This window comes from Populus nigra, chromosome 19 (genome assembly GCF_951802175.1).
Source record: "Populus nigra chromosome 19, ddPopNigr1.1, whole genome shotgun sequence".
Lineage (NCBI taxonomy): Eukaryota > Viridiplantae > Streptophyta > Magnoliopsida > Malpighiales > Salicaceae > Populus > Populus nigra.
The window spans coordinates 10,061,820-10,083,684 of NC_084870.1; the positions used below are offsets into that span (position 1 = coordinate 10,061,820).

The 21,865-nt window shown below is 35.1% G+C and overlaps 3 protein-coding genes across 6 annotated transcripts; all 3 read left to right on the forward strand.

Moving 5' to 3' along the window:
• The first annotated feature begins 1,491 nt into the window (after window positions 1-1,491).
• Window positions 1,492-11,758, forward strand: LOC133679312 (uncharacterized). 4 transcript variants are annotated; one of them, XM_062101860.1, is made up of 15 exons: window positions 1,492-1,862; window positions 2,474-2,879; window positions 3,021-3,198; window positions 3,302-3,441; window positions 4,661-5,543; window positions 5,724-5,824; window positions 6,010-6,154; window positions 6,239-6,307; window positions 6,449-6,494; window positions 7,005-7,480; window positions 8,621-8,700; window positions 9,253-9,388; window positions 9,855-9,920; window positions 10,100-10,136; window positions 10,218-10,358. In XM_062101860.1, exons 1-14 carry the CDS (start codon window positions 1,763-1,765, stop codon window positions 10,106-10,108), a joined length of 2,835 nt encoding a protein of 944 aa, XP_061957844.1. In that variant the 5' UTR covers window positions 1,492-1,762; the 3' UTR covers window positions 10,109-10,136; window positions 10,218-10,358. The 4 variants fall into 4 exon arrangements, with proteins under 4 accessions (XP_061957844.1, XP_061957843.1, XP_061957845.1 ...); XM_062101858.1 differs by lacking the exons at window positions 9,855-9,920; window positions 10,100-10,136 and adding exons at window positions 11,023-11,105; window positions 11,239-11,758 and having other exon boundaries at window positions 1,495-1,862; window positions 10,218-10,407; XM_062101859.1 differs by lacking the exons at window positions 10,100-10,136; window positions 10,218-10,358 and adding an exon at window positions 10,016-10,066.
• A 1,207-nt stretch (window positions 11,759-12,965) lies between these two features.
• Window positions 12,966-16,297, forward strand: LOC133679857 (uncharacterized). Its single transcript, XM_062102573.1, has 5 exons — window positions 12,966-13,396; window positions 13,961-14,197; window positions 14,693-14,776; window positions 15,110-15,239; window positions 15,584-16,297. The coding sequence occupies exons 1-5, from the start codon at window positions 13,068-13,070 to the stop codon at window positions 15,974-15,976; spliced, it is 1,173 nt and encodes a 390-aa protein (XP_061958557.1). The 5' UTR covers window positions 12,966-13,067; the 3' UTR covers window positions 15,977-16,297.
• A 1,704-nt stretch (window positions 16,298-18,001) lies between these two features.
• Window positions 18,002-21,865, forward strand: LOC133680465 (B3 domain-containing transcription factor VRN1-like). Its single transcript, XM_062103429.1, has 4 exons — window positions 18,002-18,342; window positions 20,203-20,818; window positions 20,910-21,109; window positions 21,201-21,865. The coding sequence occupies exons 1-4, from the start codon at window positions 18,283-18,285 to the stop codon at window positions 21,468-21,470; spliced, it is 1,146 nt and encodes a 381-aa protein (XP_061959413.1). The 5' UTR covers window positions 18,002-18,282; the 3' UTR covers window positions 21,471-21,865.

The window sequence follows — 21,865 nt, forward strand, 5'->3', positions numbered from 1 at the left end:
ATTACAATTAAACGTGTCAAAATTTATTTTTTTAAAATAAATATGTAGATTTTAAAAATTACAATAATTGAGTAATTGTTACAGAGCATATATGTATATGCATGGCGTGAAAACATTATTGAAATTTCATTTAAACGATGATGTTTATAACTTGTAACATAGATACTGACCAGTAACATGAAAAATGAGTGATGACAATGACATGTAAAAATAGTTTTTAGAAACCCATAAGGGGTATAATTTAACTGGTCAGATTCTATATTTACTCCATAGAAATCATCAGTTAGAGTCTCATAAATCTCAAGACTGTTGGAGGCTTACATGATTATTAATTTCATGGTCCATGAGATTTGTCAAAGTATGCACAAGCTGGTCTGGATATCTATATTAATAAAAAAAATATAGTTTTCAGGGGAATTTCCTTTCTTTATTTTTACTCCTCTTCTTTTTTATCTTAAATGACACTTTAACAATGTTTACACGCCATACATTCCACTTTTCAAATTTTACTTGATTGTTACAGTTTTGAAAGTCTATAAACTTATTGAAAAAAACACACAATTATTATCTCATCATCTCCAACAAAAACAGGAAAAAGAAAAAAACTTAAACTGGGCAGCTCCAGGCCCACGGATCTAGAATATAAGGCTGCTGACTGTTGTTTTCAGGGCGAGCCCAAATTAACTTTCTGGGCTTGACCGAGCCTCGCACTCCACGAATGGTACAATCCCGTTTAACGAACTTGGATTCATGGGCTCATGTTGTTCTCAATTTCCACAGCGTAGCTGTACATAAATCTGCATTATCAACATGGCCACCTTGGCAATGGCTGTCCCTGTCCACACAAATGATGCCAATCCAAATCCCATTATTAGATTCCACACTTTATATATTTCCATATACATCAAGATCTCTGTTTTTAATCAATTATTTATATGAACTCAAACATTGTCTGTTAATACGGGCCTTCGACCTTGCCTTCAAAATAAATTCAAAGCCGTGGCGGTGCCGTTGGGTGTGATTTCCTAAGATTTCCATCATGTTGGTAAAACTTTATGAACAGATATCACAAGTTTTGGTACCTCGAATTTGTTAAGATTTTCGCCCATTAATCTGTATTTTTTTAATTTAAAAATATATTAAAATATTTTTTTATTTTTTAATATTAATATATCAAAACAATAAACAATATAAAAAAGTTAATTTTAAATAAAAAATTTAAATTTTTAAAGAACATGACTATAAACTTAATTTGTTGTTGTTGTTGTTGTTGTTGTTGATTTAGGTGATTTAAGATTGTAATAGGTTTAGTACAGTTTTACCATTTGTGATTAAGATTTTTAATTAAACATCGAAAAGTCATTTTAATTTAAAATTTTATTTAAACGGTTAAATGAGATGATTTAAATCTAATATATAATTTCTAAAATGTACACGGAAAAGTAGCTCATAAATGTGAAAATGAATAAAAAATGGTAGATGACCAAATCGCTCATTATTTCTAGGAAATCCCCGTTGTGTGTTTTTTTCCCCTTTAAACTGGAGGTGGTCGTGACCGAGTACTGCTGCTTTCCGACGTGGCAACTGCAAAACCAAGTTGGAGAAAGCACCAGCTCCAGCACCTTTCTTTCTCCACGTACCATTCAAATGCGAAGAAAAATCGACTCCAAATTCCCTTGGGCTCCCGCAATCTCGATTTTCAATTTCTTTTCATGATCGCGATAAAAAATTGAGGAATTCTAGGGTTTAGAAAACAAATAAAATGAAGGCTATGGAGACAATACAGGATCTGATTGAAGAAGCTAAAGTTCGAATGGTTTGGTGGTGTCTCTGTATCTTTTGCGTCACTTACTTCTTATCTCGTAAGTTCGCGCTTTCTTAAGCTGTTTTGATCCTGTTAACTCCTAATAAAGTTCGTTTTGAAGGTTTATTTTTTAGGTTTTTTTGATCAATAAGTGAATTTGTGTTCCAGTGTCGTGTCAATTGAGCTAGGGCTAGCATTTTATGGAATTTGCTGTTGACACAGCATTGTTTGCTTTTCAGTGATTATTTTACTTTTCTTTCAAGGTGAAATGCTTTTATTTTATTTGGTACTCAGTTTTAATTTAAGCCAGGGTTTTTACATTTTTTTCTGTGATTTTTTGAAACTAATTATTTTATTTTATTATATTTTTCCTACCTGATTATGTTTTGATTGCCTGTGGAAATTAAGGACTTGGTAGAAAATTAAATTTTCGAGTCCTCGCTGTTTTCTTTTCTTTTTGTTAAAAAATGATGAAATTAAATCAGCTGAGGTTAACTATAAAAAGCAGGTTAAGTTGATTCATAGGTTAGATTTATTACTTAAATAAATGTTTTTGGTTATTTGCGTGCGTGTGATGCATTTTTTCGGTGTCCTTTGCCTAACAGAATAGTGATGATAAATAATCAATTTAATGTGTTTTTCGGTGACGATCATTGCCATTCATTACAGATACAAGTTCATCAATGTGGATGAATCTTCCCATATCAATTCTCTTTGTTTCCTTGTTACGAATTTTGTGTAATGAGGTGGAGTTCAGCTGGAAAGTGCGCCGGTCAGTCCGTCGACCTTCTTATTTGTCACATTTGGAGAAGAAACAACTGTCTTTGAATGATTCAAGACTGTCTTCCGTGCCACCGCCACCAAAGTGGAAGAGGAAAATTGATTCTCCAGTTGTTGAGGCTGCAATTAGTGATTTCATTGATAAGATATTGAAGGATTTTGTGGTAGATTTGTGGTATTCAGAAATTACACCAGATAGGGAGGCACCTGAACTGATGCGGTCAGTAATCATGGATGCTCTTGGTGAGATATCTGGAAGGGCTAAAGAGATAAACCTCATTGACTTGTTAACAAAGTGAGTTTTTCTTTGTCCTGTAATAGCCTTTTTAAAATGAAAATGGTCACACAAGTCATCGAGAAACTTTTCTTAGTTAAAAAGCCATTGAGAAGCTTTAAGTGTGAAAACATCAGAATTAAAGACTGTCTATTGTTGCAGGGATATAGTTGATTTAATAGGGGATCACTTAGACCTATTTAGACGAAACCAAGTGGCCATAGGTGCTGATGTAATGGCAACTCTTTCCACTGAAGAGAGAGATGAAAGGTTGAAACACCATCTAATTGCTTCTAAGGAGCTTCATCCTGCACTGATATCTCCTGAGAGTGAGTACAAGGTGTGAGTGGAGCATTCCGATTTTTTTTTTCTACTTCCATATATACTGTCTTTATTTTATTTAACAATCCTTTTCTTTTGCTTCCATTTTCTCTTCCATAAAGGTTCTTCAACAGTTGATTGGTGGAGTTTTAGCTATAGTACTGAGACCTCGTGAAGCTCAGTGTCCGCTGGTTTGGACTATTGCTCGAGAGATCGTAACTTGCTTGGTAATGCAGCCTCTTCTAAACCTTGCAAGCCCTGCGTAAGTATACAGGATTACCCAGTCTTGGTTGTAGGCCTCTTTTTTTTTCTTTGTAAATGTAGATTTTATTAAAAAAAAAGAAGAAGATTATTTTAGGTGCAACATGAGAACTTGAGAAAATATTGGATTTAAAAGTAATTGGATGATGCTTTGCTTAAGGCCTCATTCTAAGAATGTGTCCATTTGTCTCCTGATGTTTGGTGCTCATAGGAAAGAATTAATATGAAATATAATCTTGAAAAAGACAAATTTATCGAAGAAGAAGAGGAAGGAGGGGGTTGGGGGAGGTTGAGGACAAGTGGCTCTACTAGTTCTTGGGAAAGCTCATTGCTGTCTGATTGTTAGGAACCTTTTGAAACGAAATTGACAACATTCTGTGAAGCAACTTACAGCAAGTTTTCCTAAAAAGAAGAGAAGAAAAAATCTTTTTTCAGAGCAGCTGGTTGTGAATGCTTAATGCTGTAATCTGTCAACCAAGAACTTGCTATATTTTACTGTGAACCACTTGTATGGAATACATGCAGTTAAACAATACACGCTCATTGATTATATATGTTTGAATTATTGATGAATTCTGCTAAAATGGGCATTTCTGGACTGTGCACTTGATATAAGATCCCTTTAAGGTGAAGTAGGCTGTTCTGACAGCTTTTCTTTTAGGTCTTTTTATGTACAAGATTTACTTGGCACTGATATTGTCTATTACATGTAATTATCAGCTGTACGCACTTAATTTTGTTTTTTAGCTTGGATAACTAGGCGCACTGTGCTAAAATGCACATTTCTAAGCTGTGTACTTGATATAGTATACCTTTAAGGTAAAATAGAATATTCTCACAGCATTTCTTTTACTGTGATGGACAATATTTTCTTGGTATTGCATTGGCTATGCATTCTTATTCTCAATGTTGGAAAACTGCATTCTTGAATTCTTCCCAACAAGCCGTCTTATCACCTGTTGTTGCTGGCTGGACTGTCTGATTGGAGAAGTGCCTATCAGTGCTATCCTTCTCCAAATGTTTCATCTTTCATGAGTTGACCATTTTTCAAAGTATTTGGTGCTATGACCATCCTGATAGGTGTATTGTCTACAAATGTTTTACAATCATGTTTTTGTTTGCATGTAATACCCTGCAAGATTAGATAAATTTTTGGAATTCTTTTCTGTTAATATGCACCTTACCATATTGAATCTTATAGTTATGCTTTATGTGACCAGGTATATCAATGAGGTGCTTGAATTGATCTTACTTGCCATTAAAGAGGATAGTCCAAAAGATGCTGGTGGTGATCACCCTGCAGGGAGTGTGCATAATGTTGACTCTACCTCAAGAAAAGATCCTTCCTTAAATAGTCAAAGGTCTGAGATTTTTGACAACAAAATGGACTATCGAGGGACTGATAAAACTTTGGCTAAAATTGATGATCACAGAGAAACATACTTGGATTATAACTCACACCAACAAGAGCCTATGCAGCCACATCCTGTGGAGTGGGCACGAATATTAGAGGTGGCGACCCATAGAAGAACGGAAGTTCTTACACCTGAAAATTTGGAAAATATGTGGGCAAAAGGAAGAAATTATAAAAAGAAAGAGAACAAGAATGTCAAAGCAGGGGTTCCGAAATCAATGGCAAAGAGTTCTGTTACAAACACCGCAGCTACTACAAATTTGGGAAAAAGTATGCCAATAAATAGCAACACAATGTCTACAAAGATGGAGGAGAAAGCAGTATTGCATCTAACACATGGATTAAGTCTAGATACTTTAACAAGTCACGAGAATAGAGATGGGAGACAGTTTACGCAGAATGGTTGCCATGAATTATCTTTTGAAGGGTCACGTGTTGGTGGTGAATGGGAGAATGCTGACAATCTCGCTTCGAATGAAAACAGAGGTGGGATTAAGAGATCCAACAGCACCTCTGCTCTAGAAGCACTGCCTGATAAAAAGAAGGCATTTACAGGAGATGGTGGGGGGTCCATTATCTCAGAGTTTTACAGCCCGGAATCTCTCAGGAGTGCAGATCATGCTGTTAAGAAGGTTTCAGACATAGTACTTCGCAGCGAGGGACCTTATAGTCCCAAGTTGAAGTGTCGGGTGTGCATCCTTTTCTGAAATCACTGCAAGACATACAGATTTAGAACATAAATTGTCACTAGATTCTTTGTGCAATAAGGGATTTAAATTAGAGCAGCTTCTTAAGCCGTGCTCTTTTCCTGTCATCATACTTGAATCTAATTAAAATATCTTACAGCTTGTATATCCATGTCTTTACAGGTTATGGGAGCATATTTTGAGAAACTTGGGTCAAACTCTTTTGCAGTTTACTCAATAGCAGTGACAGATTCAGAGAACAGAACTTGGTTTGTGAAAAGAAGGTTTGCTCCCATCTAAAGATGATTTAAAGCTACTAGTTTTATAAATATTTTTACGTTTTCTTGATCCACTCCATTCTCCATAGCTGATATCACTGCATTGATGTAATCCATGTGAAAAATCCAGAGTTTCTATATAACTAGAAGCTCTTTTGCTATTGTATCAATTTCCACCTCCTCCTTTGCAGGTACAGGAATTTCGAGAGACTGCATAAACATCTAAAAGAGATCCCTAATTACACATTACACTTGCCTCCGAAAAGGATATTCTCGTCAAGCACTGAAGATGCTTTTGTTCATCAACGCTGTATTCAGCTTGATAAATATCTTCAAGTAGTGTCTAATCTGTACTCTGTATTTCTTCTTAATAATGTTTATTTCGTTTGTCCTCTTCTTTAATCTAATTGCATTTCCCAGGATCTCTTGTCCATAGCCAATGTGGCGGAGCAGCATGAAGTGTGGGATTTCTTAAGTGTTTCCTCAAAAGTATGGATTCTGTGGAAATTGTATTCCATTGCTGTAGATTTTTGTTTAGCATGTTGTTGCTCCTGTTCTTATCTATGCTTTCACTTGTCAAGGTGAATGACTCTGAATTTCATTTGTTTCTTTTTTTTTTTCCTTCTGAAGAATTACTCTTTTGGAAAATCTTCCTCGGTCATGAGAACCCTGGCAGGTATGTGGGTGTCTTCTTCTGTGCTGCTTCACCTTAGCTTCTTATTTGAAACTACGCCTTCACTTCTAATGCACCATCTTGTTCATATCTTTTCTATCTCTCTCCCACACACTTGCATGATAGAGAATTTCTTGGGACCTTGTTTTTCCTATCTTGGAGAGAGGCTTTGCTTCCTTTGGCTTGTATACGTGAAATATGAGTGAATCAAAGACAATGCATTTCTTGCCTTAAATTGAATCTTTCTGATTTTTTTTTGCACCATCCATCCACTTGAGGGTAGGGTATAGATCACGGGCTTTGGCCCCAATTTTGCAAACAAGTAGTTTAGTTTGAAAGCCAGTCATTTGTTGAAGGCCTCTATAACCCTTTCAATCTGAGTACAATACAATCATTTCTGTTAATGTTAGTTTACTATTGCGGATCTTATTTGCAAACCATGAGCATCGTTTCTTGTCTATCACCTCTGCTCAATTATTTTCCTCTTTTCAATTTGTACTTTAACTTAAACAGTAAACGTGGATGGTGCTGTGGATGATATTGTGCGCCAGTTCAAAGGGGTTTCAGATGGCTTTATGCGTAAAGTTGTTGGTTCGACTTCCCCATTTGATGAAACTGATTCTTCAATCTACAGCAGGAACTTGTCCTGGCATTCAGATGATGTGAATAAACATGTCTTGAGGCAGGATACCTTAGAACCTGTGAACAGCTTTTCTGATACCGAGGAAAGTTATATTCAAGAAAATCAGGAACAGAAGGGAGTTGGATCTACTGCACAAGCCAATGGTTGGCATTCAGACAATGAATTGAATGCAAAGGGTTTTCCTCCTCGGGTGATCAAACAGGGTGATGAGTCGCGGACCTTAGGTTTAGAGAAAAAACATGTTTTAGAGGAGAAAAGTAAATGGATTAACCATGGTGGGTTTTCTGTAGAAAACTCTGCAGTAGTGTCCAGTCAAATGGACGATCCAGTTGGAATGCCACCTGAGGTATTTTGAGTTTGGTTATCTTCAATTTCTTTCTCATTTTCTTCATGACTCATGACCTTTTGCTGCCAACGATATTTGGAGGTTAGTGCAAATCATATTACCTGTTTGAGTTCATAGAGCAAAACAACAGGCTCTTCTTGTAGATTTGTCATTTTCAGTTGAGTGTTTTCCTACAAGTTAAATTAAGAAATTGCCTTTACAGGACTGGACAATTCATATTACTGAGTTCATGTAGTTTGGTATCAGCATTTAGTTGAGTCGTGTTCCTTCTTAATTAATTAACCATACACATGAATCTTATAAACATATAGATTACCACCTTCTGCTCCTTCTGCTCCCCAGCTTTGAATTATTTCTTGCATTTTTGTTAGATGATTGCTGTCTCCCTGATGTTTTATATCAAAGAGAGGCTGAGTCTAAACTTTTACTAATCGACTTCTTTTTTTTTTTTCATTTTGGTGGAAGCATTTAAGCCAAGAAACTCATGTTCTAGGGGTAAATAAACTGTTCGGGTAGATTAGCAAGAGATGCATTCAATTTTTTTTATCTAAACAGATTGAATGATCAACCTCATGGTAAAAATTTCTGAGGTTGTTGACCATTGATTTAAAGTGAATGTGCATTTTGTGAGGTCCTTTTGGAATTGTAATGGAGGTCTTCGAGGAGTTTGCATTGTTGATAAAATCATATATCTTGGGGAAAGCCTGAAGTGGCATATAGAGTGGCACATTGGTTGTCAGATATCAAATATATTAAAAAAACTTGGTTCTAGGAGTTGAGGATCGCAAGATTAAATAGCGTTAAGACAGTAAAAGGCAGATGTAGGATTAAACTTGGCAAAAACTTTGTGGCAGATAAGAAAGGTGAATGTTGGGCAAGGGCACTAACATATCAAAATAAAAAAATGTTGCTAGAGGTGGGAATTTTTTGAGTTAGGGACGCAGTAAGTGAGTAAAATAACTGCAGTACCTTGTCTGTATTTCACAATATGATGATGTCTGATATTGCAGTCTTCTCACAATGTTCAGATGAGACATTGCTTTTCTAAAGATGTTTAGTTTTCCACGTGATCTCTGAAGCTTGTTTTAATTTACAACCTTCGGAAGCTTGACTTCGTTTGTTTTTTTTTTTTTTTTGCAGTGGACCCCATCTAATGTAAGTTTACCTCTGCTGAATCTAGTTGATAAGGTGTTTCAACTTAAAAGAAGAGGATGGCTGAGGTTGGTTCATTTTTCTCATTAGTTCATTGAGGAAGGGCTGCATATGCTATTTACAGCAATCGTTGTTCTTTCTCCGACCTTATAGTTGTGTATGCTGCCCTAAATTTTATATGATAAGAATCAGATGAAATGTATAATAAGAACTATATCACAAGAAAAGCAATTAGCTATGGAAGATTTTACATTCTGATGCTTGGACTTAAATTTGGGAAAGAACCTCAAAATCTATTCCATTTGAAAATTCTGAGACAGATTCTTTAGCTTTAGCTGAATTTGTGCAATTTAGTCTACACATTGAACTTAAGTCTGTGCTGAAGTTTGGTTATCCTCTAGTATTTGAGCTAAGAAATGTAAGTGCATATTTGGTGAATTCCAGAGTACATTTGATGAAATCAAAATGCAATGATAATTTTTCTGTCAAAAGTTATTCTACTCGACTTTTCTGAATACAATATAATCCTGCTCCCGTTCATGGTATGAATAACCTTCCACAGCCTGTTATTGTGGTATCATCAGCCAGTATTTCACATGTGCTCATCTTTATTAATACAGAAGACAGGTCTTTTGGATATCAAAGCAAATACTGCAGTTGATAATGGAAGATGCTATTGATGAGTGGCTTTTGAGGCAAATTTACTGGCTTCGGAGAGAGGACACTATTGCTCTTGGGATTCAGTGGGTGCAAGATGTAAGTACTGAAACAATTTTTTATTTCTTCATTAAACCTACTGTACTAATCTTGGATCAACAGCATACTTGATTTATGCAACACAATTTACCTTATGCCAGTTAATTTTTGCCATCTCATGTATGACTGGGGCTTGTCAACTTTAACAAGCAAATTTTCCCAGAGGGCTTGACGCCTAAAACCCTGCATGTAACACCAAAATAATGGGAGATGTATTTTTCATTGGCATTTTAACCTTTTCAATATTACTCTGGGCCTATTTGATCTTGAGTATGGGCTACCAGCTTAGGTTAATGAGGTTTATCATAGGAGTGCTGATGTGCTTTTGCTGCTATGCATGTTGCATCCCAGAGACCTAATCGAAAATTAATTTGTAACATAGATCATAGGTGCCTAAACTGTTTCCCAGCACACATGTGAATGGTGCTCGGTAAAAAGTCTTCATTGGTATGTCTTCTACTTGCGGAGGCTGGATTACACATGGGCTTCTTTTCTTGTGTTTGATAGTGAACATGTTAAAAAGGATCAAAGGGTAAAGCATTGACTTGGCTATCTCAATTAAGTTGTGTTTCTGTTAAGTTTGATTTCACTGTTCTATTGTCACTGTTCTGCTTGGTTACCTATTAGTTAATGCATTGCTTCTATTGGGGATTGTGTGGTTAGCCCTTATCAAGGCATCCATCTGATGTTGAGATGAACCATTTGAAACAGTTATTCTGAACAAGTTGTGAACTGAACTACAGTATGGGTATGTTGCTTTCTTGCTTATCCTGATCAGACAGGGAGTTTATTGATTTCTTGTCCTTTTCTTATGATGAATTACTTGCAGATTCTCTGGCCAGATGGCATATTCTTTACAAGGACAGGGGGTGCACAAAGCAAAGTTGACGATGATCAACCAAATCTCATACCTTTTCAGATTAGCCAACTGGGTGGCAGTAAGGTCTCTAATAAAGGTTCATTTGAGGAACAACTCGAGGCTGCTCGTAGAGCAAGTGATATCAAGAAAATGCTCTTTGGTGAGTATGGTTTTCTTAAGATACTTCAATAATTAGTATTCTTGAGTTTGGACCTGTCGTCATTGTGGATTCATTTATCATCTCTTTGAGATATTTGCATTAGTTTGAATGATTTATTTTTCCTTCTAATAGCATGAACAATTTTTTCTCCAATTCTGTGGTCGCGATCCTTTGATTTTCACAAGTTCCTTTTCTGACAGCTACCATTGGTCTTCAGGAATCTGTTTAGAACAACATGAACGGGGGGTAGAGGGTAAGAAAAATGGGAAAGTGTTAGTTTACTTAATGGTTTGGAATCTTCCCTCTTGCTTTTCCTCCTCTTGCTCCTTTTGTTCCTCAAGAGGGGAAAAGTTATTCGATTTCATTCCTTACTGTCATCCAAACAGGCCGTATACATGTTTTGCTTTATGTGTCCGTGCTTAGCAAAGTCAAGTCGTGGAAAGTTGTGTTGGTCTGATTTTGTCGACGGTAGTTTGTTTGCAACTTGTAAGTTGAGGTTCTAGGTTCTCTTCAATTTTGGATAAACAGACTTTTTAACTTTGGGATTCTAGTTTTAAGTGCTTGATTACAAACGTTTATCAAGAACATAGTTAGAAAATTTCCCCTTTTTGTCAGATGGAGCTCCATCAACCTTGGTCAGCTTGATTGGAACTAAGCAGTACAAACGCTGTGCAAGAGACATTTTTTACTTCACTCAGGTTTAGCCCTCAATCCTTTTTATGTTATGGGTTAGGGAGCTGTGAAATCGTTTTAATGTTTCATGTCATAAATTCCTTTTGGTATCATGTTAGTTTAAACCGACTGATATATTTCCTTTATTGTGAATTGCAGTCTACTATCTGTGTGAAGCAACTCACGTACGGAATACTAGAACTATTAGTTTTATCAGTTTTCCCTGAGCTCCGGGATCTTTTGCTGGGTCTCAACGAGAAGATGCGTGCTCAACCTGCATAGCAACTTCTTGGTTCCATCACTACTAAGCTTGTTGATTACCGTACCAAGTATTATGGAATTCAAAATATAATAACCATTTCCAAGAATCGATAGATTACATGACTTCATCTTTTGAACAATTGATTTCATTCGCTCTCAAAGAACGATTAGGCTATATATTAGAGGAATGCCAAAACAGGGCTAGATGATGTGTTGAACCTTTTTTCCGGGACGTGGGTATTAGCTGTACAGCTCGAATATTCATACAGTACATAAGCTGCAAAGTTAGAGCTTTGTATAGAGGATGGGTTTTTTCTTTTTGTTTTTCTGTGTATTGTGTTCTTGTTATGGGGATTTTGTATCGTCGCACATTTAAAAACAAAATCTGTGGTATATAATTTTAACTCACATTGGTTCATCCCTAGTGTGTTTCCAAGCTTTTATTTATTTATTTATTTATTTTATTTCCTCTCACACGCACGTGTGCCCACATCTTCTCGCCGAGTTTACAAAGAGTCTGACAGAACAGAAGGATGGAAAATGGTATCTATACTGTACTATCTATCAATTATGTTGTTTTTTAATTCAAACCTCTTTTTAACTTGTTTTAGTAATATTTTTCCGCAACCCACTCAGTTCAGCACTAACTAAAGTGAGGAGATCGAGGCGACAAACTCCATAGAATGTGACTAAGGACTTGTCTGGTGTGGACCGTGGTTGAAACTGTATAATTAACATCTTCTTGAGCCTTTATTGTTTGCTAAAAAATAGTGTTCTTTAGAAAAAACGATCTCCATGGAAAATAAATTACAGCGAATTAATTTTTAATGTTTAATGAAAAATGAGTGCAAATCATTTTACTGTTTTTGGACATGTCAAAGAAAATATGTTGGGAAATAATATATTTTGAGTTATAATTTGTTTTTAAAATAACTGGATTTTTATTTTATCAAATATTTTTTTGGTATTTGAAGAATATTAAAAATAATTTTATTTTTTATATTATTTTAATTTATATGATTTAAAATGTATAATTGATATATAATATACTGTATTTGATATTCGAGTGTATTTTCTAGCGATACTATCTAATTTAATACATCTTATGCACTAATATATTAAATTAATATATTTTTAGATTTTTTTTATATCCTAATATATTATTTCTTACATAAATATATTAGTAATTTATTATTTTTTTAATACTATTACATTATAAAGTATTATATATATATATATTATACTATTTTAGTTTTTAGTTCTTCGTAGAAACTGTTTTTTTTTTACTTTTTTAAATTGAAAAATATTTCTCTCCATCTAAAACTTATATATTTCTTTGATGAAAAATAAATTTTATTAATCAATTTTTTATAATGTAGTTAAACATGAAAAAATTAAAAAAATATTTTTTAGAAAAAAACTTTCTAGAAAACAAATAGAATCTTAGTAGAACTCAATAGAAAACCTTAATTAAAATAAAAAACTATAATTTATAATTGTTTTTAAACAAACTTTACAAATCTAAATTCTAAAAAGTAAAAACTAATACAAACACGTTCTATGGCATAAACTCGCTTCTCGTTACGTGTCACTGTCTCATTCGATCCGTCGCCTTTTCTGTTCCCGCCACCCTAAAAAGAAAGTCCCTTCATTTCTAACATTATTGATTATGACAGTCTTGAATCTTAATTGATTGAGACGTGAGAGCGAGGGAGGGAAGTAAAAAGATGGTGTCAACCAGGAGAACGAGAACAAAGCAAAACAACACTAACACTATTGCCAGTGAGAATGTGAGCCATTGTGTTAACAGTAACAATGAAAGGATTGTACAGAAGGGAAATGGAGCGAGTTCAGGGGCAATGTCAGGGTATGAGCAGTTCAGGGACCAGAGGATCAAAGAGAACAAGGAAAGAATGCAGAAGTTGGGTCTTCTTGACCTTTCTCTTAAGCTCAAGGCACAGCTAGGCCGACCTAAGAAAACCCCAGGAATTGTTTCTTCTGAAAAGAAACCCCATACCCCTTTGCCTGTCTCTGCTTCCCCAAGACGCTCCTCCAGGTAAATTTACCTTTTCTATGAACTTTTTTTTTGGTTATTGGGATAGTTAAGCAAAGGAAAGAGCAGTTTTTCTGTGCATTGCTTTTATAATCTGTGTTTTTGAAGATGAGTTGGATATAATTTGGGATTACCAATTTCAAACTCACAGAATTGAAGGCCCCATTTTCCAATTTTTGGTTGTCTGAAATTTGGAGGTATTAAGGCATGAGCAGAAAAAGAATTCCGAATGTCCTGTACTCTTGTTTGTTTAAAATAAGGTTACCGCTACAAATTATAGGGGAAACTTTAACCTTTTTAGAAAAGAAAGCAAGAGAGAGGAACTCAACAAACGGTTCTAGCAAACTTAGGTCTCAAAAACTTGTGACTTAAGACAATTAAGTGAAAAGAATTTTTTTGTTGTTTTTCGCTTGTCAGGAAAGAAATAACTCAATTGGGCAGGAAAATGAGAACTTTTGGTGTCTAACCTTATGTTGTATCCTGAGTATTTGGGCCTCGATTGTTTCTTCCCTGTTCTAACCTCATGCTTGTGAATATGTTATTATCTTGTCTGGTGTTTTTTTTAAGGTTGAAAATCATGGATCCAATTAATTACATGGAGATACGGCCTACGAGAAAGAAGGAGACCTCTATGGATGTAGAGATTCAATTACGAGAAGGTTCACAGCCAGAAATATACACAGAAGAAGATGATAATCTTTTGGGTGACCATAAGACTACCTGGACTCTGAATGTGGACGGATGTGGCAAGGATGGGAGGCGCGTCTATGATCCAGAGATGGGAGAAACATGCCATCAATGCAGGTGATTGGTTCTTTCCTTTTTTTAAGTTGTACACACTGCAGAGTGTTAGTATAAACTTAATGCTTTCCTCATGTTGTTATCATTTTACTTCCATGCCTTTCATCCATTTGTCTGCACCGTTTGCTCGAGGCAAATGATGAAAAAAGATTATGCATGTGGCATGGAAAACCAATGGGCTTGTAGCTCACTGCTACGCTTTTAAAGCAAAAGAGGACAGAACTGGGGTTTGAATCCCAGCTTTCACAACTCATCAATACTCCAAGAAAAGAATGGCATACGATAACTGCTCCAAAACTCACTGTACACAATTTAGTTACATTATTGTGAATGTAAAATTTGTCAATTTTATCCACTTAACATGAAATAGAAATTCAATTTGTTAGCACTCAAGGATGTTGCTGTGCTCGAGAAGATGCTTGTATATCCCCTCCCCCCCCTCTCAGTTCACTGACGCAATGCCATCATTTTGCTTAGAGATGATCTACTTTCTTGCAGGCAGAAAACTCTTGGTCTCCATACCCATTGCAGCAAATGCAACTTGGTCCAGGGACAGTTTTGTGGAGATTGCTTATTCATGAGGTATTTATTGATATTCGAGAGTTTGCGCTGATCATATTAACACTTTCCTAAAAAATAAGACATTATATCCTCAACACCATATTTGAAAATCCCATTTTATTCTTCAAAGAAATAATGAAAGTATGAGAAAAATACTGTTGTATACGCAAATATTGGCGATGAAATGATTTGGCTTGGATTAAGGTTATCGAAGTTTCCTTTTATTTCCATCCACTTCGAAGTTCTGTAACATGTAATCCATATGATTATTAATGTGTTTCTATATCATGAGTATGAATTCCTGAATTGGGCTCATAGATGACCATTCAATTTTCTCTTTTTCATGTTTTACAGATATGGAGAGAATGTGATTGAAGTCAACCAAAATCCAAATTGGATTTGCCCTGTTTGTCGAGGAATTTGTAACTGTAGTCTTTGCCGGCATGCAAAAGGATGGGCACCAACTGGGAATCTCTATCGAAAGGTTAATACCATCAATCTCGTGTCCATAGAAGTCATTCTTGTTGTTTAGCTACTGTTCCTCCACAACCCTGATCTGTGCAGGTTTATTTTTTATTTTTTTGAAGGTGCATCTTACCTTTTGAGCATGTTCAATTTCTTAGTTTTATAATTGCAAAACGTAATGCCATCTCAGACAGGTGCACAATTTCATGTGCTTGGCATCCATATTTGGTTTATGGTGATGTCAATAACCTTCTTTATGGTGATGTCAATAACCTTCTGCAATGAATATTACCTCTGTGCTTGGCAACAGAAGAACTATGAGGCCAATGCAAAATGCAGTGGTTTACTTTGATTTGCTTTCAGGTTATAAGGCTTGGCTTTAAATCAGTTGCACACTATCTCATTCAAACACGTCGAGCTCAAACACACTCGGAAGACTCTGGTGCTGAAAGTTTGGTCTCTGAAGAGGGAGAACTGTCCTCAGCAGATGAAGGATCACGACCTGTCACCTGCAACAAATCTGTAAATGCAGATGAGCACCGCCTTTCAAACATAATTGAAGTCCCCATTCTTAATGAATGTCACAATCCTCATCCTGATGGCTATGAAGAAGAGGAAAAGCAAGTGAACAGCTCTGATGGTAGCAGTGATGGATATGAGGATGCTGATGGTGATAACACTGCCAATAATGATAACAAGTTGAAGGAAAAGAACGAAACCCTTGTGGTGCAGGAAGTTGGCGATTCAAAGATATAGATTGTCTCAAGATATAAGTGGAATCAGCTTTTGTGCCAGTGTAGTTACTACTAGAAGACCTAGCAGAATGAAACTTCTCCTTTTGAAGATGAAATTCCTATGGCTTTGTATACAAAGGAAGCAGTATGTATACATTTTTGTGAACTTTCTAGCTTTTGTTGACAGATTTGGCAAATCTGTAACCTTTTGTTTGAACATTTGGAATGGTGATGCTATGCTGCGTAAGTGCGTATTAGCATCTCATTCTGTGCAAGTATATCTTCTGCCAGTGATGGTCTACCAAGTGCTGCTAATGGAAATGAATTCATATCCTTACTGTAGTGTATTATCTTTCAGAAACTGTTCTGCATATGATTAATCGCACCTTAGGCTTTCAGAGGGGTTGTTCATTCGCTCACATAAAAGTGGGATTCAAGATAGTTACTATGGAGTATGACACGAGTAGGCGTATCTAAGGTAGTTTTTTATTACTGTATCGAGATAGTGATAGAAAAGAGACGAACACGTTTGGGATAAAAAGACTTGTTTTTTTCATCATCATTAATGTTTTGAAAAAAAATATAAATTTACTTCAAAATTTATTTTATGCATTGTCTGTTTTTTTAACAAAAATGTTTTTTTTTTGTTTTTTTTTTTGAGATATTAACCAAACACAATATCTGTAAAAATCAAATTTAGATTTGTCAAATCCATCGACACCAGCTAATGAGAAAAAATCAATAAAATTGATATTGATTTCTTGGTATTATTAAAACATCAATAAAATTACAGGCATCTTAAAATTGAGAATTAGATTTAAAAAAGAAAAGAAAAGAAATGATTATCAGGCACAAAATATCTTCGAGGTTAATTAATGCAAGGCAACTATTCTCCAGCACCATGCCCACAAGGAACAGAGCTGAACTCTCTCCAACACTTGCAAGTTGCAACAGCCAAGAAGGTGATGTACCTGTGATGGTCCCCTACTCACCCTTGATTGACACGTGTACAGAAACCTTGTCTAGAAATAAAGGAGTTTCCTATGTGGTTGATTCCACACTGAGTCAACTTCAAATCCAAACTGAGTCACTTTACCTCTTTCTCACCCATATGAAAACGACTCTTCTTCTACATTCTTGAAAATAAATTTTCTGCGCTGGACCCAACTTGCTAAGCTTTTATACCCTTTTTTTTATGCAGTAGTTGATAAAAAAAATAAAATGTAAAGATTCCTCGAGGTGGCCAATACCATGTTTTTATTAGTTGTTTAGGGCCTCCATCAGGACAAAGGAGGTGGGGGTGGGGGTGGGGGATAGGCCTTGGTGGTTTAGTCATCAGTGTAAGCTTTCTTTTCTTTTCCCCTTTTTTTAATTAATTATGTTTTTTATGGAATAAAAACTAATATATTACGAGGGTGATTGTTTAGGAAAATAATTTGTTTTGGTAACTTATATAAATAAAGTAAATTTCTCATCAATAAAAAACTTATGTATGTATTTTTTTTAATTAATAAAGATATCTTGTGCTAATTTGAGTATATCTGATTAATTTTATAATTTTTAAAATTAATAATTATGTAAATTTTTAATAATTTTAAAATTTATTGAATAAATAATTTTTTAAAAATAAATTCAAAACCTAATTTGTTAAAATTTTTTTTTTTACAAATGAATTCTCAAATAGCGATGTTCATTGTCTATTTAATAAGAAAACAAATAACATTATTACAAGAAACTCCAATTATGAATAAGCTGTTGATATTTTGTTCTTTAAATCATTTATTTTTATTGAATTGACAAAAAAAAAATGTTAGAATAAGTATTTTGTTTTGGTTATGGATATGATCAGTGGGTTTAAGCAGTCTGTCATTCATAACAGCTGGGTTTTTTTTAAGATCTTCAAGTATCAACAGATTTCTAAATAAGATCAGACGGTGGAGATTTAAGCAAGTACAGGAAAGTACAAAGTAGAGAATCTCTACACTTTAATGATTGGCCCATATGGTCCAAAAAAGGAAAAATACAACTAGGAAAAAATTAACCTATTATTAACATGTGGGTCAGCCCTCCGAGTCACACCTCTTCCATACAGTGAGTCACTGAGAAAACACATAACTCGTTCACCTTTTAGGTCAAGTTGTGTTATTTTTCCAAGGTTTTAATCTTAATTTTGAAAAACACTATTTGAATAAGAATCAGTTAGTGTTGTGTGGAGAAGCAGCAGATCTGAAATCAAAGAAACTCATCTTTCAATTAGTATTCTATGATCTAAATTGACTCACTCCTCACTTCATCTGTCCTACAATACTTAAAATCCCCAGAAGAGAAATGCCTAGACCTTTTTTTCAGAAGCTAATTCTCTCTAGCACCATCAGAGAAAAGAGACTGGTACAAAAAAAATCTTTCCTTATCCCTCCATCTGTTTTTTTTTTTTTTAATTTGCTTGCATTTTTGCGTCTTTTGATTGTTTTGCATGCGGCGTTTTGATAAAGTTCGAAACTTTATGAACTAAATTGATGACAATCCAAAACTTGCTGTAGTGGACGAGATTAGATGGAGTGATTTTAAGTTAAAGGGTTTGTCATAGCTGTTTAGATTCTTGCTTATCCCGTGCTTCTTTTGTAGTGTTTTTTTTCCTGGTTTTCATAAAGTTTGAAACTTTGTGAGATTACTTGTGAAATGATAAGAACCCAAAACTTCTTTTAGTGGATGAGATTGAATAGAATGATACCTGAGAGAAAGGGGCTTGTCAAAGTTTTTTAGATTTTATTTCTTTTATGTTTTTTTTTGTGTTTTTTTTTCTTCTTGGTTTTGACAAGAATTCTAACTTTTCTTTTCTTAGGAGTGGACTAAGTGAAGGAAGGTCAACTGGAATTTGGGTTTTTACCCTCTTGCTTTCATAATTTTTTTTTTTTAGCTCAGTTAATAACGCTGCTCCCTTTTCTTCCTTTCCTTTTTTTTCTCTCCTTTTTTAGGTAGCCTTGTAGTGTTGAGAACTGAAAACATGATAACGTCTAAAATTTCAATTTTCCTCTTTCTCTGTTTAATGTACAGAGAATTTTTACGTGGAAAATATCAATTGATTTTTTTTTTTTAGAAACAAAGAATTGAGATTTCAGTGGAAAATCAGAATTGGAATTATGCCAGAGAAAAGAAATGCTTGCTTAGATATTGTTGAAAGAAATCCTTTCTTGTTCAGCTTATGGAATTTTGTTTAGGTTAGTTTGTGGTTTGTTGACAATTGTTTACAACAGAAGCTTAAGATAATATGATACAGCTATTAAAGAAAGCCAAAAAAAAGAAGCTTTAGCTTACCGCTACAGATATGTTACGATAATGCAATGCAAGGGATGAAGAAGATAACAAGTAACAGTTTCTCCTTGCATTACATAACATTCCACTGCACCACAACATAGAAATTTTAGTTTATCTTCACAGGATTTCTTGGAAATTAAAGAAAGCATGATAATATTTGACTTCAAAATCTGTTTTAATGTACTGGATTGTCACTATTCTTGCATTGCTTCGTATGATTGGAAAAAATGAAGCAAGGAATTTTTTTTAATGAATCTGCCTTGCATTTAATTGTTCTAGAGATTTGAAAAGCTTTCTTTAGCTCGCTAATAATGTCCTCTAGAAAAAGACTAAAACTTCTAGACTTCATTTCCTTTATGTTCTTGATATGTAGACATTGAGCTTGTAAGTTCTGTTGTATATTGTGCTTTAGATTTAATCAATGCTATATCTTTCCATACCTGATAGTTAGGATCATTTGGATATACCATGTATGGAAACAAGTGGCGGTGTTGAGAATAACAATCATGTTCAATTAAAACAAAAACAACTAGTTCACAAGAATCAACTGTAGTCTGCAGTTGATACTTTGCTTTGTGGTTTTGCATGGCTCATGAAAGTAGTTATCATGTAACATCATGTTTGGGTATTTGGAGGTCTATGTTCTCTTTATAATCTTCTTCACTGTTTGCTCACAGAGCGAACTTCACGTTTGTGTGTTCTAAGATATTGAGCCTGCTTGCCTTGGAGATGATTTTTTTTGTATTTTGTATTAGAGATGCTGTGTACTATAAGGAAGTGGGATGTTCCAACTTTATGCATTGACTTTTTGTGCAAATCTTTTATTGAGTTGAGCTTATCCACATCATCGTCATCTGCAACACTAAATTATGAGAACAAAATATTTGAGTCTCCTTTTAGAAACGGAGCCTAACTTGGTTTGGTTTTCTGCAGAGGATCCCAGATAATTTTGTCAAGAAATTTGGACATGACATATCGAGTTTTGTGAGACTCATTGTTCCTGGTGGTCATGTGTCACGCATAGGATTAATAAAAGCTGATGACAAATTATGGTTTCACGATGGGTGGCAGCAATTTGTTGAACGTTTTGCTATCCATGTTGGATACTTTTTGATCTTTAGATATGAAGGGAATGCAATTTTCAATGTTCATATATTCAATTTGCCCACTTCTGAGATAAATTACCACTCAAACTCTCTTAGTGGGAAAAGATATCTTGCATTTGAAGAATTGGACAATGATGAGAATGCTGAAAACTCGGGCATCACCCCTCCACAACTGATAGTTAACAAAAGTTACAATCCTCCTTCTCTGCAGAATTTGTTCAGTGGATCAAAACTTAATAATTGCATAAATTGGAGTGGTGAAGATACCATGCGGTTGACAAAGGGCTCTAACATTTCACAAGTTGCTAATGAATCAGCACGGAATGTAAGTGCTCATTACAATGAGCTCTATAATTCCCAAGATGAAGTGAAACTCTACAGTCCAGATGGAGAAACACCAAAACCTAAAAAACGTGGAAGGAAAAGGCTGAAAGCCGATCCTAGTGAGTTCTTTTAACTCAGGTTTTGTTTTCTTCTTACTATGCCATTAGGATTGAATGTTCTCATTTTGTTAGTGACTCAATGAAACTGCAGATGAGCAGCAGCTGTCTTCTCCACATGATGATGATAGTGAAATGCGCTTTAGATTTTATGAAAGTGCTTCTGCAAGAAAGAGAACTGTCACTGCTGAAGAACGAGAAAGAGCAATGAATGCAGCTAAAGCATATGCACCTGATAATCCTTATTGTAGGGTTGTCCTGCGACCATCGTACTTATACAGGGGTTGCATTATGGTGAGTTAATAACAATGATCTGCTATGCTAATTTTTCAATTCACAGAGTACTTTGCTTTGCATAAAGAAGCAATTCCTTTTCTTCATGCAGTATTTGCCATCTGGCTTTGCCGAGAAGAATCTAAATGGAGTTTCAGGGTTCATTATACTTCAGTTACCTGATGGGAAACAGTGGCCTGTTCGATGCCTTTACAGGGGAGGCAGAGCTAAATTTAGTCAGGGATGGTATGAATTCACATTGGAGAATAACTTAGGGGAAGGTGATGTATGTATCTTCGAGCTGCTGAAATCCAGGGATGTGGTGCTGAAAGTTACATTATTCCGTGTTCTTGAAGATGGTGGACTTATGAATCATCCCTAACAATAAGATGTCATCTGCATGAAGTTAGATAGACATATGATGGTTGGTCATTTCTGGATTGGTAAACTTTATTAAGTAACTCCTTTTCTTTTGGGTGATGTGTAGCTGTGGTTTGTGGTATGTTTGATGTCAAAGCAAATTTGTAGAACTTTCAACTGTTTAGGTGCTTGAACAGAAAATTTTGTGGCTTTAGTAGGCCTGTAAATATATTGTCCAATGCAGTTGGCATCAATGGACCAGAACAACAGATCCTAGGCCTAGTTTCTTGTCAGGTTTGCAGTATCATTCACTGCCTTGTATTCATCTACTGGTTGCTTGTTTGTTGGGAGTTTGCATTTTCATTGCGTGGCAGTAGAGAGTTTGGCATCGTAATATGATCTGAAAGTTAACTCGAA